A 19,096-nucleotide genomic window follows, 5' to 3' on the forward strand; every position below is an offset into this window, starting at 1 on the left:
AAGTTACTGTAAATCGTTTCTTTTGGCTACGTACCTACTGATGGGTGGGTGAGGGACAGGGAATTTTCTTCTATTTTTTAATTTGACCCATTAAAATCTGCCCGAAGATACTCTATTTCTTAGCGGTGTGCACTATAATAATCTTCCTATATCCATTTGGTAGTGCTTGATCTCAAATAAAGAAAAAAAAGAAGGGAAAAACTAAAAACTGGGAGATGCATGCTATCCTATATTATTCCTACTGCTGAAGAACGAAAGAAGTTCACTAATGATCTGTTGGATATTTGCAAGTGCTTCAACTAGCAGAAAACTCTGACATTAATGCTACTTCTGAGAATGTGGCTTTAATAATAGCCTCCCAATAGCAGCTGCATTTATATGCAAATGACCACACATCATTTGCAAATTAGTAAACTTTTGAATCTTTTCTCTGTATTTATAAATGGGAATATTTGTATTACTCCTCCTCAGCTTTTACTAGCAATCACATACACATTTACAACTTTACCCTAGTAACCTTTTTGTAAGTACTAGAGTACAAAGAATATCCTAAATTTCTGGCATATTAAACCAGAGACAAAGAGGCCATATCTCCACATAAAGAAGAATCCCCCTAAATGAAGTCTAAAAATCACAAGAACATATACCAGTTAGTAAATAACATTTTGTAACAACATCCATTCATTCATTCATTGAAAAGAAGCTCTAATACTTTCTCTTCTGTCTTCTCATAAAGCACACTTTTTTCTTTCCCATATCTCCACACTCCACTTAATAATCATAACTTGTCATTGCCTTTTCATCCAAGCAAACTCCTCTGAATCCCACCTTTTTCTAGCCCCTCTTTTGTCCCATACTTTTTTCTTAACCCTTTGCTCTGTCAATTTCAGTCCTTCTCTCCCAGATATCCCTCTGATTTCCTTTCCGTGTGCCCCTCCTACCCCCCCCCCCCCCACACACACAAAACCAAACCAAAACTTTCTTTATAATTCTCTCATTCTCTCCATGTAACTCCTCACTCTTCAGTCTTCAGTCTTCACCTACCTAGCCTATAGCCACATTCTTCAGTTTTATATCTATTTTTTTTGTCTATATCCCTTTGTTCTCTTCTTGTTTTAGTACTACTCTCTATACACTATGGAAGCTGCTCAACAACAAAACCAGCAGCACTATCTTCACCAACAACATTTATCAATTGGACAGGTGGCAAACAACATTGAAGATGGTGTTGGTGGTAATAGCAGCAAAAACAACAGCAGCAGTTTCATGTGCAGGCAAAGTAGTACGAGGTGGACACCCACAACTGACCAGATAAGAATTTTGAAGGACCTTTACTACAACAATGGAGTTAGGTCTCCAACTGCTGAACAGATTCAGAGGATCTCTGCTAAGTTAAGACAGTACGGTAAGATTGAAGGCAAGAATGTGTTTTATTGGTTTCAGAACCATAAAGCTCGTGAAAGGCAAAAGAAGAGGCTTATTGCTGCTGCTGCCACTGATAACAACAATAATATCCCCATGCAAATGAGAGGTGTTTGGAGATCTGCTGATGATCCCATTCACCACAAGTATAACAACACTACAGGTAAAGAAAAAGATAATTTTTTGCCTTTCTTTTTTGTAAAAAGTTAACTTCTTTAACTATTAGGTACTAACATTTCACAAAAAATTGAACTTTATTATGAATGGTTCTAAGGACTTGTTTCATATACAGGTATTCACTGTCCATCAGCTTCTTCTCATGGTGTACTAGCAGTTGGACAGAATGGAAACTATGGTTATGGAACTGTAGCTATGGAGAAGAGCTTTAGGGTAAGTTTGGCGTAAATTCCTTTGTTAATAAGTTAAAAAGGAAACTACTTAAGCCCAAAAAAGAATCTCTTGGACCAGTTTCTAGATATCATGACAATCCACCAATATTGGGGTAAATAGTCTCTGTGCTTATGTTTACTCTTTTTTCATCAAGTTTCGTGCTTGTACACATGAAATGAAGAAAAAAAGGACATAGTCCCATAATCAAGACAACAATTTTCCCAGAACTTGTGAGTTTCTTCTATAAAAAAATAAATACCCTTTTCTCTACTTCCTCTTTATTTTCCCCTTAAACCAACTACACAAATGGAGGTCATATTTCAAGTTAGCAGTAAGAAAATACTTTCTTTGGGACACAAAAGAAAAGGTGCAATTTTCTTGGATGTTAAAAAATTCTGAGCTTGTCATATGCAAATTTCCTTATACATGCCTTATTTAACAATACTAAGTATGTACTAACTTAAAAAAGAAGAAGAAATTGAATTTCTAATTAATGTTAGTGGTTCAAAAACAGGACTGTTCAATATCACCAGGTGGTAACTCCAACGGATCAATGGGTCATCAAAACATTACATGGGTTGGAGTTGATCCCTACACTTCTCATCAAGCATACCCTTTTCTTGAAAAGACTAAACATTTTGATGAAACCCTAGACGATTATGAGGAACTGCAACAAGAAGAAGAAAATTACCAAAGAGCCTCTGCTTTAGAAACTCTCCCACTTTTTCCCATGCACGAAGAGAACATTTCCAGTTTCTGCAACATCAAACATGAATCTTCAGGCGGATTCTACACAGAATGGTATCGTTCAGATGATCATAACTTGGCTGCTGCGGCCAGAGCTTCTCTTGAACTCAGTCTCAACTCTTTCATTGGCAGATCTCCTAATTCCCCTTAAGTGTTTTAGGTTATAGGATCTGTTTCTTTAATTTAGTCTTATGTTAATTAGTAGTACTACTAATTTGGCGTGCCTATGGACCATGGTAATGTTAAATATTAGTCTAAGTTACTTCCTTTGTAATGTTAATTAAAGTACGGATCGGAAAAGTTAATATATGATGGTTCCAAAGTTCTCGGCTGCACCAACTTGCAATATTTATGAGCTTTTTTCCTTTTTGTTACTATAGACCCTAGTTAGTAGAAGACAGTACGACGGAAATATATTGTACTGTATTGTACCTCCCTGCAGTTAGAGTTGCCTACGGCAAAATAGAACCAGCATGCCATGGGTTTCTAGCCATTATGGTACCCATATTCTAAGGCTAATCATTAATAGAGACCGTGAATTGATTATGAATATTTAATGGAGTAATTTATTTTATGTGCACTTATACTGTAAAAAAAATGCACCATTAGGTAACAGTAACTTACAAAATCAGGTAATTATCTATATTGAGTATAACGTAAAAACTTCAAAAACTAAACCTACTAGAATGTGTAAAAAGTACAATCGTGTAAAAAATATCACAGGGTATTTTGTAAGTTAAGTTAAATTCATAAAATGATTTCAGAGAACCGCACAGTCAAGGCTCGAGCCAGGTAAGAAAAAATGGGGGGCGGGGGGGGGGGGGGGGGGGGAGAGGGGTTATTCTTTTTTTTTTTTTTTTTTTTACGGAACTGCCGAATACCTTTTACCATTAATCTTTGGGGCATTGTTGATTTTGAGTTCTTTCTCCTTAATTTCTTTTCACTTGTACCAGCTTAACAAGTCAATAATTTACCCTAAAAACGGATAACAATTGAATTTATAAGCGATTTTAAGGATACGTTATATAATTTGGCACAAATTAAGAAGACCGATTAATATTGAAATTGACAATAGAAGAATGAATGTAAGCCACACGTATCGAATTGCCTTGGCCTTCGAGTTCGATCACCTTCCAACCAAAGATGTTTCAACTGATGTATGAACGACTAATAGAGTAACAAGATAATAAAAGTTAGAAAGTGTCAGTATATTGCTTTATGTTGCGTTGATATGATGTGTATTACAAATGATCAGACCACCTTTTATATAGTAGGGGTGTCCTACTCTTGGTACAATTCTATACAGGGTAAAAAATCTTATGATTTGCTAATTACTCATCCTCTCCTTGATATGTGCTGAGATTTCCGCCGTGATCCTCGACCGATCGCGGATATTTCGGTTGTCCGTTATTTGGCTCAGTACATTTCCCTCGATCTTGCTCGGTTTCGATCTTGCTTGGTCTCGATCTTGCTCGATCTCGATTTGATTGGTCTTTGGGTCACAAGCTCAACGATCTAATTTTGCATCATGGTTCGATATAATACGAGGTCGAACCTTAACCTATCATATTCCAGTCTCGATTAATCACACAAGGGGCGAGCCCGGTTTTGACCGTAAACAGATAGTCCCCTCGTTTCTCAGAGAGAAAATGACGAGAAACGATATGAACTTCCAAATCCCGTCTCGATGGGCCGTGATGTAAGCAACGAACCCGACTATGACATAAGCGACAAATGGATATCGAAATGTCACGTCGGTCCAGTTATCAAGGCATTAAATGCTTGTCAGTCGCTGGTCGGCCACTACCGGTTCTGAACCGTCACCAGCAAGCTATAAGTACCTTAGCTTTTCGTCATTCAAACTTTACGTTCAAAGCTCCTCATATTCTTGTTTTTTCTTCAAGAATCCCTTTGCTTTGCAACTCTTGCACTCAAATTTCTTTAACTTTCATCAAATTGCATACCATCTTAACTCTCTTTTCTTCTTTTCTTCAATGGCGAAAACTTCTAAGACCGTACTACAAAAGGAGGCCGCTTTTTTATCACGACCCGCCGGCGACGGGGCTGCGACGGAACCTCACCCTGAGGAATTCGTTCCGGTCGGGTGCCCTACTGTTGCCTATTTTAAGGTTGAAAAGACCTCCCCGGTACCTGTGAACGCCTAATTTTTGACTATGCTTGAATTTTTTCCCCACTCATCTCACCAATACGTCACTTCTCACACTATCTTTCCCGCTCCCATCTTCCCACGCGTATCCCCACTCCACTTTTCCTTACCCCAACTCTTTGTCCCCCACACTTTGTCCCCACTTTCCCTTGTCCCCCACTCCTTGGCCCCCATGCTTGTCCCCCACTCACAAACTCCATACCACTCTCCCTACCCATTAAAATAACCCGTAACTCCTTTCTTCTTAAGCAAAAATGGACAGAACATCCCCTTAGAGGAACCCTAAAGCTCTAAAAAGCAAAAAGACTATCGCAACCGCTTATCTTCGTTTTCTCTCACACAAAATCTTCTCTATTTCCTCCATTAGAGCCGCTCGAATACCCCATCTTCACAACTATGTAGCAGCTCCAAAAACCACCCCTCAATAGCTACGTGACCACCTACAAACACCAAGGAACCAGCTACTTCAAATCAGCCATTAAAGTACCACAAAACACCATATAAATGCCTTCATTGATGCCATAATCCACCAAAAATAACCAGCTCTTTACCACCATCTTTTACGTCAAACTAGCTCCAAAACTACTACAAATCACCTACGAAATCAGTTGAAAAATAGTCTTTGAACAACCACCAAAAATGTCGTCAAAAGCCATCGCCGTCGAGGTCGCGTTCGAGCTCCGTCGTGGATTATGGTCGGATTTACTGTACGTTCCTTCAAAGGAGGTTCTTCTTATTTAATCTAAAGAGTTACTATTAAAAGGTCATTTCAATATTGTTACGTGCTTGGTTTTTTTTTTTATGTTTAAGTATTTCAAGCTAGATTCGTCGTTGTGTTCTTTATTACACTAAATTTGTTTACTGATATTTTAGTAGGTTAGTGTTAAGATTGCTTACTAGTAAGTGCTTTTGGTTGATTTTATATGCAGTGTTTGGTCTAATTATTTGTTTAATATGATAATCGTGGATCAATAATTGAAGGGCCAATGGATTGCATATGATCTTGGCTTGATTGGGTTAGTGTTTTTATTTTTGTAAGAAGTTTGGGCTTGCATGGGAATAATATTTGTCCAAGTTGCCTTCTGTCAGACTAAGGAAGAGAAAAATTTTAAGCTTAATCCATCTCTTTAATAAAGTAACTAATTTAAGTTTAGCCAAATAGTGAAACAATAGTCTCACTCATTCTCATGACAATCGAAGTTGACCCATTTCTTTTCCATAAACTCTATGCCAAAATAACCTCAATTCTAATAGGAAAATATTTAAACTCATGAACATCATAGCTTGCTTTAGGCACGATTAATAAATCATCGTAACTATGGGTATGATTCCCGTGGCATAGTCATGATACGTAAATCCCAACTCAAGTGTGCGTTCATGTGACTTGACCAATCAACTTCGAATAATAATAAATGTGTTATTGATTGTGTACACGTACGCGTGACATGATTCTTGACGCCAAACAAAAATGAGTACACGTACGCGTGACTTATTTCAAGATAATTTTCATAAATCTAATCAAAGCAATAAAAGCGGACATAGGTAAAATATGAGAACCAATAAAACACAGGTTATCCAAAAATAATATAAGCCAAATACAGTCAATAAAGCAACTGTGCTAGAACCACGGGACTCGGGGAATGCTTTACACCTTCTCCCCGGTCAATAGAATTTCTTACCCGGACTTTATTTTCGCAGACCAATAATAAAAGAGTCAAATCTTCCTTTGAATGGGGATTCAAATAAAAGGTGACTTAGAACACCCAAATTTCAAATTTAAAGTGGCGACTCTGAATAATAAAATAATCCATATTTAAAAATTGTTACTTTAACTGGAAAAACTCTTTTACCCAACAAATATAATACACATCTTTTGGGGGGGTAAAAAGGGGTGTGACAGCTCTGGCGACTCTGCTGGGGACTATTCAAGAATTCGAGCCTGTACATTAACTTTATTTGGCTTTATTAATTTTTGTATATAACTGTGATCTATTTGGGCCTAATGTGCTACTTGTGTGTTCTTTACCGCTTTGATATTGTTGAACTGTATTATAAATTGTCTTCTTGCGCACCCCCTCTGAGTCTTCTGAATACAACCTCGGGAATCGCGAATATGCGCCCCATTCTTTTTGAGATAAAGTCGGTGGGCCTGGGCTCCCAGTGAAGGATTATTAGTCACCCATATTTAAGAACGGGGAGGGTCCAGTAGTTAAACCGGAGAAATATAGCTCCCGGTACGCTACCCCTTCCCAACTCGAGTTGTTCGCTCATTTTATGGCCAGTCTAGATACACCTCATCCCCTAGGAGTTTTAGAACCTAGAAGAACAAGCCACTTGCTTGGTTATCCCTAGTAGGATCGTTTTGTTACATCATGTGCATTTGACTTAGTGAAACTCGGCACAGGGCCGGGTCCGTATAAGACAAGTATCCTTTTTGAGACCATCATGTTCAATTTTGTACAAAAATATTTTTTACTAAGATTTTGTAGTAGTCTGGCGTGTGGTGTAAAGATTAATTTTCATAAAAATCAAAAAAGAGAAATAGTCGATTTGACCGAACTACGCGGGTCTCATTCTCACCGGATGTGAGATACGTAGGCAAACCTCATCGGTTCCGGCCCCTAATTTTTAAAAATTCAAAAAAATATTTGTCTTTAATTCCTTCTTTAGAAGTCTTTCTTTGAGACGTCAAATCCAAAATTTCAAAAATATTTTCTTCCTTTTTAAAAAAAAATGTCTTTCTCCCAAAATTCAAAAAAAAAAAAATCAAAATCCAATTTTTTTTTTCTTTTTTACAAGTCTTTCTTTCGATGATTCCAAAAAAAAAATAATCTTTGTTTAGAAGTTTTCTTTCAAAAAAAAAATAATCCAAAATATTTTCCTTGTTAGGAGCTTTTATGGGATTATCTGTATATGAGTAAAAAAAAGAGTTTGTTTATTTACTTTATTCCTGATTTGTCTGAAGTACGCGAGTCTAATTCTCACCGGATGTGAGATACGTAGGCAAACCTCATTGGTTCCGGCCCCCAATTTTCAAAAAAAAATCCAAAAATATTTTTCCTTTCCTTAATTCCTTCTTAGAATTCTTTCATTAGAAAATTCAAAAATAAAATCAAATCCAAAAATATTTTTTCTTCTTTTCCGAAGTCTTTCATCCAAACAAAAAAATCAAATCAAAAATATTTTTTTTTCTTTAGAAGTCTTTCTTTCGAAAATTCCAAAAAAACAAAACAAAACATAAAATAATATATAAAAATCAAAATCCAAAAATATTTTCTTTATTCATAAAGAATTTTCCTTTCAAAAATTCCCAAAAAAAAAAAATCAAAATTCAAAAATATTTTTCTTATTAGGAGCTTTTGTGGTCTGTTTTGTATATGAAAAAAAAATAAAAAAATAATAAAGAAAAAAAGAGTTAGTTTATTTACTTTATTCCTGATCTTTCCCTGAACTACGTAATGATCGGATTCATGCGGCGACATGATACGTAGGCAACTCACAAAAGGTTCGATCAAAATATGTTTCAATGATTCTAAGATGAGGGATCAAAATGAGGCGTGAGTAAAAAAACAAATGGTGATAATGTTAGGAGTGTGGCATATTATGTGTGATTCATATCTATAAAATGTCTAACCTAACACATTTGTTGTCTCTTATATAGTAAGATTAAGGTGGTTGGTTTGTGGTGAAACTGGCAACATATTATTACTTCACTAGATCAAAGAAAACGGTAGTAATGGATAACAATGATGAAATCAAGTTGGTCAGTGACAATCCCCAAGGTCCGTCAGTTGAGCAAGAGTCGGAGGAAATAAGAAAATTGAGACAACAACTGCCTGATGTATATCAAGCTTGGGTTTCCGGTCAGCCTCCATCCCAGGGTCCCTCAGAGGGAACTTCCACTGTACCCCGGGCTACTCAACCATCGCTTCATGCAGTGAGCGATCACATTCTACCACCAGGGTATGTACCAAACTACAGCCTCCATGCTTCCCCTGGTACCTCTAATATGCGACCTCCACTCGCACCGGTCAGGAACACCCCTCTCGTCGTGTCTGGTGCATCGGTTCATACAATCCCGCCACCACCTCCTGTGACGAGGCCAAACAACGAGCCACCACCTCAGGCTTATGATGGCCAATACAACTCTCCAAATATGGATTTCAGGGTCTCGGCTCCATACAATCAGATTCCTCAGTACGAGTCAGCAGTGGAAAATGAAAAGCCTGCCAAGACAGTTGAGCGAGATGAGATGGCCAGGAAAATGAAAAGTCTTGAACAAAACATAAAGAATATACAAGGACTAGGTGGTCACAAAAGTGTTTCGTTCAGTGATCTATGGATGTTCCCTCACATCCATTTGCCACTAGGGTTCAAGACCCCAAAACTTGAGAAGTATAATGGACACGGCGACACAATCGGCCACTTGAAAAGGTATTGCAACCAGCTGAGGGGTGCAAGTAGAAAAGAAGAATTATTGATGGCTTATTTTGGGGAAAGTCTTGTGGGGGTAGCCTCTGAATGGTTCATTGACCAAGATATCTCTCACTGGTATGTCTGGGACGACATGGTCCAGGCCTTCATCAAACAATTCCAGTACAATATTGATATTGCATCATATCGCAATTCCCTGTCCAATATGAAGAAAAAGCCAACGGAAAGCTTTAGAGAGTGTGCCATCAAGTGGAGGGAGCAAGCGGCTAGAGTTAAGCCACCCATGGACAATCATGAGTTGATCACTATTTTTCTAGAAGCTCAAGAGCCTGATTATTTCTAGAACATGATGTCTGTTATGGGTAAACCATTCGCTGAGGCTATCAAAATTGGGGAGATGGCCGAAAATGATTTGAAAACGGGCCGAAACTTGAGTCGAGCTGCTTTTAAGGCCGCATCGCATGCCGTTCAAAATAGTTCGGGGGGTTTGATGAACAGAAAAAAGAGAGAAGAGAGAGCCATGATGGCTTCCAGCTCGAGGGGGCCCCGCAGGACATTCAACCAATCATATATGCTTCCTGAAGTCCCACAACACTATTATCCCCATCAAGATGCTCCTTATGTCATGGCACCGCCTCCCTATGCGGTGATGAACGCACAATCTTACACGCGGCCACAACATTATACACAAAACTGAGCTCCACCTCCCAGAAATGTCCGTCCCTGCCAAGCTCCATATAATCCCCAACAAAATGTTCCCCAATACAATCCTAGCCCAAGAGAGCCCCTCAGAAGGAATCAGTTCACCCCTATTGGTGAATCATACTCTAGCTTGTTCCAAAAGCTAGGTCTGCTACAGTCAGTGGCCCCAAACCGGCCAAACCCTGAGTCCCCCTAATACCGAGCTGATGTTAGATGTGAATACCACTCCGGAGTGGTGGGACATGATACTTAAGATTGTTGGACTCTCAAAAGAGCAGTGGAAGACCTCATCGAAGTCAAGGCAATAGTTCTTCAGGACGAGGAGGCTCATGATGTGACAAACAATCCCTTGCCTGATCACAACACTAGGCCAGTAGTCTGAATGATTTGTGAAGATGAGGAATTTGATCCGGCACTGAAGGCTATTGCAGCCATTGACGAGACAGAAGAAAAGCCAAAAAACGGTCGCCAAACCTGAAAGTTCCATATCAGACGAGAGTCTCAGTAGCCGGTCTTGCTATCCTTTTCGCTTTCGGATTATTTCAGGGTGTGATTCGGATATTTAACTTTGTTGTCTTACTTGCCAATATAAACCCTTCTATCTTTAATTTTTTTTTTTTAAAAAAACATAAAGTCAAATGAAATTAATATTTTATTGTTTAGGAATGTCTTTTTTCTTAATCTTGTCACTTTTCTTATTCTCTTTTCAGTTCTGTTAAATGCAGATTTTAATGACATGACATGCATGCGAACTTCAGGCCCAGATCCTAAAACGCTGTCAGACTTTGAGATAATGAATCAAAAATCAGAATGCAATGATGATAACTTTAAGGAAATAAAATAAAGAATCGGAAATGTCAAAAGGTTCATACATTGTAACGAGAGTACTGCCAAAAGAGAGTGTTGTACTTGGAAAACATAACGCAGGTGCAGTCAAAATATACTATGTTTGATCCTCTATATAGCATTAATATTCTTCGGTTGGGATGAAGAATGCTTTCTTTCTCACTATGCAAGTACTATCAACCTTTTGCAAACCCTTTGAACCGGTTCCCTTTTCTTTGATTACCCTCTTTGGAACTTGGAAGTTATTATAATAATAATGAATGAAAATGTAAAAAAAAAAAAAAAGAGAAAACAAAATAAAACAGAATAAAAAACAAAACAAAACAAAAAAGAAAAATTCACGTAGGCAGCCTCTCTCTAGGGTTCAGTCACACCAAAACAAAAATTCACATTCCCCCAAAAGTTGAAACTGGGGCAGATGGTATAATGGTTCGGCGATGGTTTCGTCTGAAAGGTTCCAAAGTTGTAATTCAATCCAAATCTTTTTTACCCAAATGCTTTCCAAGTCCTTTCGATCAATCAACCAGAATGTTCAAGGTTGGAGGATACAGTCACTTGGAAATTATGCAACCAAATGAGAGAAATAAAATGAGAGAGTCTTATTGGTAAAAACCCTCATGGGTACCGTAAGGCAATGGTGAGTAAAGAAACTAAAATGAGAGAGTCTTTTTAGTGAAAACTCACAAGGAGCACTATAAGGCGATGGTGAGAAGAGAGAGGTCAACTAGTGAAAATCCACAAAGGGTGCCACTGATTGAAAAGAAGATCCTCACAGCCATTGGCATCGACACATACCTGGGCAAGGTTTCTCGATTTAGAGGCAAGAGTTGTGATGAGTTTCTGAGAGTCAGACGGTTTACACAGATTAGGCATCCAGTCCAAATTCATTGTTTATTTTTTCACTAGTAAAAAAATAGCGTTTAGCGACGAAATTTCGTGACAAGAGATATTCCGTAGCTAAATAACGACGGATTAGCGACGAAATTTGTAGTTTGTTGCCAAATAAGCTACAAGATAATTCGTATCAAATATAGCGGCGAATTAGCGACAAAAACTTATATTCGTCGCTAAAATTGGCGCTAAATATTAGCGCCTTTATTTTACCTACAAAATTAGCGACGAAAGTTGGGCGACAAAAATTATTAAAACTTAGCGACGAATTTATCGTCAAAATATCCGTCACAGAATTCATTTTACTTATCAAGGCATTCGAAAGTTATCCGTGACAAAATATTCCGTCGCTAATTTCCTAAAATAAAATTTCATTAATTATTATTTGCGACAGAATTTCGGTCCGTCGCTATTCCGTTGCTAAATTTCCGTCCCAAAAATGAAATTACCCTAGGTAAAAGACATTCCAACCATTAGGGCACAAACACCCCAATTTCTTCCGTCTTTTCTTCCTCTTTCTTCTCTTCCTCTTCTTCGAAGGCAAAAATACTTGGTCCTTAATATTTTTCAGTCGACGCCTTGATGGTCCTCAACAAACGCTGAGACCTCAGCAACGTAGGTCACCATTATTTTTATCTAGTGGCAGGCTGTTTTCCCATTTTTGCAAAGGGATTTTGTTCTCATAGGTTTGGGCTTGCTATCTTATGATCTTTGACTAATTAAGTGTTTACATTAAGTGTCAAATCTTTGAGAATTTTATTACTTTTCCTGTGTTAAAAAGTGATTTTTTATACCTATCTTACAGTGGTAGGAGGTTATTACTTACCTATCTGTAAAATAGAAGAAAACCTTTGAAATTGCAATTTTTTTGCTGCGAAAATCTGAAATTTGAATTCGTGTGTTTGCAGAATTCTGAAATTTGAAGTCGTGCGTTGATTTTAGGTATTGTATGTCCTTGATAAGGTAAGCTTCTTTGTGATTTCATCATGTCTTGTGCTTTATTTTAGTGTTTTCTTTTCAAAGTTTTTTCAGCTTTATTCCAGATTTTCTCTACTCTTTGTTATTGTTTTTTCCCTCGGAATACTGTTTTTCTTATTTAAGAGAACTGTTGGTAATTTTATTTGCTTTCAATGAGCTTAAAATTCTGCAGAAATAGCCATGTCTGCCTGTAATTTTGTGCGTTGGAAAAATTTGTTGCGCTGGAAAATTTTTGTGCACCAATGTCAAGTATAGGGGTTTTTCCTTGTGTATTATTGAGTGTTAATGGTCCAATTGATGGCCTTTTTAGTCCATAACTCTCAATATTTCCAAGAATAAACCATGTTAGAATTAGTAGAATTTTGTCAACTAGCCAAAGTGTTAATTGATTGTTTCCATGATTGTTCCAAGCTCAAAATTTGTGAACTAGAGGTCCACAATTCCTCTCTAATTTTTGGACCCTGTTGTCACGTCCTTAGTAATTAACTAAGTACACGTGCGGCACTTGACAATTTGCTCACGTTCTTGTTATGCCAAGTTAGCCTTACTACACTCAAGATCGCTAAGAGAATGGTAGAAAGAACACAAGAGAATTGTTAATGGAAGCTTTATATTAGAGAGAACTTGAATTGTTTGCTTGATGAATTATAAATGAATGGCCTCCTTTATATACTAGTCTCCTAGGGGCTAGTGTGCAAATATTAATTGTTACACAAGTCCTTAATATTTACAAGATAAGGGCTTTCTCTAGAATTCTCTCCAAGCCTAGAAGATTCCAAGGACTTTTCTAGCAAATCCATAAACATCTAGGATCTTCCAAAGGAAATGTCCATACTTCTCTAGAATCTTCTCACAAATGCAAGCATTCTTCCTATGTAAGCTTCCACATGGCATTAATATATGCCAAATGGCGCTTATATGGCATGATGACATGGCGAGTCATCACAATCTCCCCCACCTAATGTTGCGATGACCGCGGCACAATGTTGCTGCATAAACTCTCGGATCTTATCTTTGAATTGCCATAAATCTTCATAACGTTCCCATATGGCCTCCTCCGGTGATTGCCCCTTCCAATGGACGAGGAACATTGCGGTGGCTTTTTGCCCTTGTTTTCGCCTGGCCTGGTAATCAATAATAGCCTCAATCTCCCGGTCGTGCGAGGCGGTGATAGTAATAGGCGCTCGACTTGATTGGCCCCTACTTGGATCATCATTGTCTTCATGATAGGGCTTAAACATGCTGGCATGGAAGACAGGGTAGATCTTAAGATATGATGGCATGTCAAGCTTGTATGAGATCTTGCCTACCTTGGCGACTATCTTAAATGGCTCCTCATACTTACAAATCAGATTCTGATGCATGCCTCACAGTGCCTTAAACTGTCTTGGATTAAACTTCACCATGACCATGTCCCCAACTCTATAGTCCGTGGGACGCCGCTTACGATCTGCAAACTTCTTCATCTTCTTAGCTGCCTTATCCAAGTAGGACTTAGCAGTGTCAAGCTACTCCTCCCATCCTTTAGCCATATGATAAGCCCCCAAACTCTTTCCCTCGAACGCGGCTGGTAATGAATGTGGAGTTTGTGGCTGTTGGCCTGTGGCTAGCTCAAATGGTGTCCGTCCTGTGGACTCACTCCGCTGCAAGTTATAAGAGAATTGGGCGATGTCTAAGAGCCTTGACCAATCTTTCTGATGCGCGCTTACATAATGCCTCAAGTAGCATTCTAGTAAGGCATTGACCCGTTCCGTTTGTCCATCTGTCTGTGGGTGGAAACTAGTGGAAAAGTGCAGTTCCGTGCCAAGTATATCGAATAATTCTCTCCAAAAGTTCCCAGTAAAACGGGGGTCTCGATCACTGATAATATGCCTTGGTAAGCCCCAATACTTCACCACATTCTTAAAGAATAGCTTGGCAGATTCCTTGGCCGTGCAACCTGGTGTGGCGGGCATGAAGGTGGCATATTTGGAAAATCTATCCACGACCACCATAATAGTACCATAACCGTCAGACTTTGGTAGGCAAGTGATAAAGTCCATAGTCACGCTCTCCCATGGACGCTCTGCAACTGGTAGTGGCTCCAAAAGTCCTCCGGGTTTTTGTTGCTCAACCTTGTCCTGTTGACAGACAAGACAAGTCTGCACATAACACTCTATGTCATCTCGCATGCGTGGCCAATAGTAGACTGACTCAACCAAGGCCCTAGTGCGACTTTGGCCTGGATGACCAGCCCACATTGTGTCATGACTCTCCCTTATAATCCGCCGTCTAATGTCTCCAAACTTAGGCACGTAGACCCGCCGACCTGTGGTAAGTAGTAGGCCGTCTTCGACCCAAAAACGTCTCGTATTGCCCTGGTTGGCTAACTCGATAAGTTGTTTGGCTGCTGGATCATGTTGCATGCCTTCTTTTATAGCCTCACGAATGTCCCATCTTGTTGAAGTGATTGCAGCAAGCTCGGCTTTCCGGCTCAAGGCATCGACTACAACGTTACCTTTGCCCGGCTTATACTCTAGTACATAATCAAATTCGGCCAAGAAATCCTGCCACCGAGCCTGTTTTGGGGTGAGCTTCTTCTGCGTCTGAAAGTAGCTAGTAGCTACATTATCGGTCTTGACCACGAACCTCGACCCAAGCAAATAATGTCGCCATGTACGAAGGCAATGCACAATAGCAGTCATCTCCTTCTCTTGCACTGTGTAACGCCGCTCTGTCTCATTTAACTTGCGACTCTCAAATGCTATGGGATGCTTATCCTGCATCAAGACACCCCCAATGGCAAAATCTGAGGCATCTGTATGCACCTCAAATGTCTTGGCAAAGTCAGGTAATGCCAAGACTGGCTCCTCTGTTACAGCTTTCTTGAGGTCTTCAAACGCCCTATGACAATGCTCCGTCCAAACCCATGGCTTGTTCTTCTTTAGCAACTCAGTCAATGGTGCGGCCTTTGCTGAGTAGCCACAGATGAACCGACGATAGTAGTTAACAAGGCCAAGGAAGGATCTCAACTCAGTTACCTTTATAGGTGCCTCCCACTCCTGGATAGCACGTACCTTAGCCTCGTCCATGCGTAGCTCGCCATTGCTAATAACATGGCCTAAGAAGTGCACCTTTGATTGTGCAAACTCGCATTTCTCCCTCTTGATGTATAGCCCGTTCTCCCGCAAGACTTGGAAAACCTTCCTTAAGTGCTTCATGTGCTCTTCCAAGGTTTTGCTGTAGATGACTATGTTGTCTAGGTAGACTACCACGAACTGATCAAGGTAGGGATGGAAAATCTTATTCATAAGGGTGCAAAATGTGGCAGGTGCATTGGTTAAGCCGAAAGGCATCACCAACCACTCAAAGGCTCCATATCTCGTCACACATGTTGTCTTTGGCTCATCCCCCTCTGCAATGCGAACCTGGTAGTAGCCCTTGCGAAGATCCACCTTGGTAAAATACTTGGCTTGCCCAAGTCTATCGAATAAGTCAGCAATGAGCGGGATTGGGTACTTATTCTTCACCGTGACCTTATTAAGTGGTCGGTAGTCTATGCACAAGCGTAGTGATCCATCCTTCTTCTTTTGGAACAATACTGGTGCGCCGAAAGGTGCCTTTGATGGGCGAATGTGACCAGCATCTAGCAACTCTTTCAATTGTTTCCTAAGCTCCTCTAGCTCGGGCGGTGCCATACAATATGGGGAAAATGCGGGTGGCTTAGCCCCTAGCTCCAACTCAATCTTGTGATCCACCTCTCGCCTAGGCGGCAAGTGCTTAGGCAACTCCTCGGGCATGACATCTTTATTTTCCTCAAGCAACTTCTCTATGCAAGGTGGTAGTGTCTCTTGAAAACTCTTGTCTTCCTCCAGACTTGCGATGGTTGCCACGAACGTCGGCTCCCCCTTCTTGATCCCCTTTATAACCTGCATAGCTGAGAGTTGTTGCTTGGCTCTGTCCGTGTGGCATAGACACTGTAGGTACCATGCAAGCTCCTTCTCGCTCCATAACCAAGAGATGTTGGAGGTAGGGATCGATCAAAGTATGACAATGTCTAAAGAACTCTTGTCCCAATATGATGTCAAAGATATCCATAGCGGTTACGGTAAAGTTTGTCATACCTTTCCAAGTTCCCAATTTGACACCAACTCCATTAGCTACCCCACGAGCATTTTGTACCTCGGCATTCACGGTCTTGACGCGGGAGTTGGTTGGAGCAAGCTTCAATTCTAGTCTTTTTGCGGCAGCCTCAGTCACGAAATTATGAGTTGCTCCAGTATCCACCATTGCACGAGCAGGCTTGTTGTTGATGGTGAGATCCACGTACTGGTTTCCATTCTCGGTAGGTTGGATAGATTGCTTTGTGACAGCACCGCATAATCCGATCATACCTAACTGTGCGGTTCCCGAACTCTCTCCTTGCGGCTGCTCCTTCCGTTCACGGACCATGGCGCTAAGGCTCTTTAGGTCGGGACAATTCCTGAAGCTGTGAGACCCTCCGCATATGTAACATCCCTTTTTCTCGGCCTGTGCTTTCTTCTCGGCGTACCCCTGACGGCCACTCAGCTTTTTGGAATCTTGAGTCTTGTAGTATTGTTGTTGTATCTCCTTGCCTTTGCCACAGTCTCCCCCACTTTTGACATTGTTAAACTTTGATTCTTTGACTTTCCCTTTGTCGTGTTTGTCATGCCTGAAATCCATCAATGATTCGGCCTCCACTATGGCTTGGTCTATATTTGCGACTTGCTGGCGTTGTAACTCCTGCTTAGCCCAATTTTGCAACCCGTCCATGAAGTGGAACAACAAGTCATCATTGGTCAGGTTGGGGATTTGAAGCATAAGGGTAGTGAATTCCTTGACATAGACACGTATGCTCCCTGTTTGCTTCAACTCCCTAAGTTTGCGCCTTGCCTCGTACAAGACATTGTTTGGAAAGAACTGTCGCTTGAACTCGGCTTTGAACTGATCCCACGTGCTAATAGTACACATACCTTTATCCACGTCGGCCATCTTCCTTCTCCACCATAGCATGGCAGTCTCTGAGAGGTACAACACCGCAGTGTTGATCATGGCCTCGTCGTCCTTAACTTTGCCGTGCTTGAAGTAGTTCTCCAAGTGCCAAAGGAAGTTTTCCACTTCTTGCGCATCACGAACACCTTTGAATACCGGGGATTTGGGAGCCTCGATCTTGGCCTCTCTCGTCACCACAACATTGCTAGCTGCCTCGGTCATGCCAGCACTAACATGCTCCTCGAGTGACTCTATCTTTGCCTTCATAGCATCGATAGTACTCAAAGCCTCCATGAGTCTGCACTCTAAGGCAGTGATAGTTTGCCTTAGTTCCATCTCGGTCTGTGTACGTCCCTCCAAGTCATTTCGGATGCTCTCAATCTCTTCAAGAGTGTGCCCCTCAAGAACACTAAGGGTGCCTTCCACCTTCCCCAAGCGTTGGCCAAAGATCTCCACGGCGTCCATCCCCGCGTTCATCTTCATCACCCACTCTTTATCGAGCGAGACGTCGTCAGGCAGGACCTCCACTTTATCCTCACTCGCCTCAGTGGCAGATGGTTCTTGGGATGTAAGCCCTTCGTTTGACACAACCTCAGGTGGCACCTCATAGCCCTTGTTGGTGGCATTTCTATTTTTGTTACGGTTGCTCTTACCAGCAGCATCCTGGATGACGTTGGCTTGAGTGTTGGCAGCGTTAATTTCTCCGTCGTTCGCCATTCCCTTAGTCGCAACCTTTGCTCTGATACCACGTTGTCACGTCCTTAGTAATTAACTAAGTACACGTGCGGCACTTGACAATTTGCTCATGTTCTTGTTATGCCAAGTTAGCCTTACTACACTCAAGATCGCTAAGAGAATGGTAGAAAAAATACAAGAGAATTGTTAATGGAAGCTTTATATTAGAGAGAACTTGAATTGTTTGCTTGATGAATTACAAATGAATGGCCTCCTTTATATACTAGTCTCCTAGGGGCTAGTGTGCAAATATTAGTTGTTACACAAGTCCTTAATATTTACAAGATAAGGGCTTTCTCTAGAATTCTCTACAAGCCTAGAAGATTCCAAGGACTTTCCTAGCAAATCCATAAACATCTAGGATCTTCCAAAAGAAATGTCCATACTTCTCTAGAATCTTCTCACAAATGCAAGCATTCCTCCTATGTAAGCTTCCACATGGCATTAATATATATCAAATGGCGCTTATGTGGCATGATGACATGGCGAGTCATCACACTGTTCTCTAGAATGTTCAAGCTTCTCTGGATTATTAGTACTTCCTTTGGTCTACATTGCCATCTGACTAGGATGTAGGACCTCACAATCTTCTCCCATGTAGCAATGATTTCTGCAAATCTGTAGTGCTGGATGCCTGAGTTCACTGCAAACTTAGTAAAGAACAAGATCATTTTTTTAATTTGAGATAGTTAAGAAGGATAAAATTTCTGACTTGACTGTCTTGCCCATGTGAGACCAACTATTGTTAGATTTCCCTCCTCAAAATGTATTCCCCTTTCTTAGGAGAACTGC

At 40.3% G+C, this 19,096-nt stretch overlaps 2 protein-coding genes across 2 annotated transcripts; both read left to right on the forward strand.

Moving 5' to 3' along the window:
- The first annotated feature begins 960 nt into the window (after nt 1–960).
- LOC104085157 (protein WUSCHEL) lies at nt 961–2,882 on the forward strand. Its single transcript, XM_009589135.4, has 3 exons — nt 961–1,585; nt 1,715–1,812; nt 2,327–2,882. The coding sequence occupies exons 1-3, from the start codon at nt 1,138–1,140 to the stop codon at nt 2,708–2,710; spliced, it is 930 nt and encodes a 309-aa protein (XP_009587430.1). The 5' UTR covers nt 961–1,137; the 3' UTR covers nt 2,711–2,882.
- A 5,580-nt stretch (nt 2,883–8,462) lies between these two features.
- LOC138904722 (uncharacterized) lies at nt 8,463–9,503 on the forward strand. The gene has a single exon (XM_070193226.1). It carries the CDS (start codon nt 8,463–8,465, stop codon nt 9,501–9,503), a length of 1,041 nt encoding a protein of 346 aa, XP_070049327.1.
- The last annotated feature ends 9,593 nt before the right edge of the window (nt 9,504–19,096 follow it).

Source organism: Nicotiana tomentosiformis, chromosome 2 (assembly GCF_000390325.3).
Source record: "Nicotiana tomentosiformis chromosome 2, ASM39032v3, whole genome shotgun sequence".
Lineage (NCBI taxonomy): Eukaryota > Viridiplantae > Streptophyta > Magnoliopsida > Solanales > Solanaceae > Nicotiana > Nicotiana tomentosiformis.

What these genes read in the sequence shown, in the direction of transcription:
- LOC104085157 (XM_009589135.4), top strand. Translation starts at nt 1,138, where the DNA reads ATGGAAGCTGCTCAACAACAAAACCAGCAGCACTATCTTCACCAACAA. An exon ending in CAAGTATAACAACACTACAG is followed by an intron (nt 1,586 to 1,714) that starts GTAAAGAAAAAG and finishes TTTCATATACAG; the next exon opens with GTATTCACTGTCCATCAGCT. An exon ending in CTATGGAGAAGAGCTTTAGG is followed by an intron (nt 1,813 to 2,326) that starts GTAAGTTTGGCG and finishes GTTCAAAAACAG; the next exon opens with GACTGTTCAATATCACCAGG.
- LOC138904722 (XM_070193226.1), top strand. Translation starts at nt 8,463, where the DNA reads ATGGATAACAATGATGAAATCAAGTTGGTCAGTGACAATCCCCAAGGT.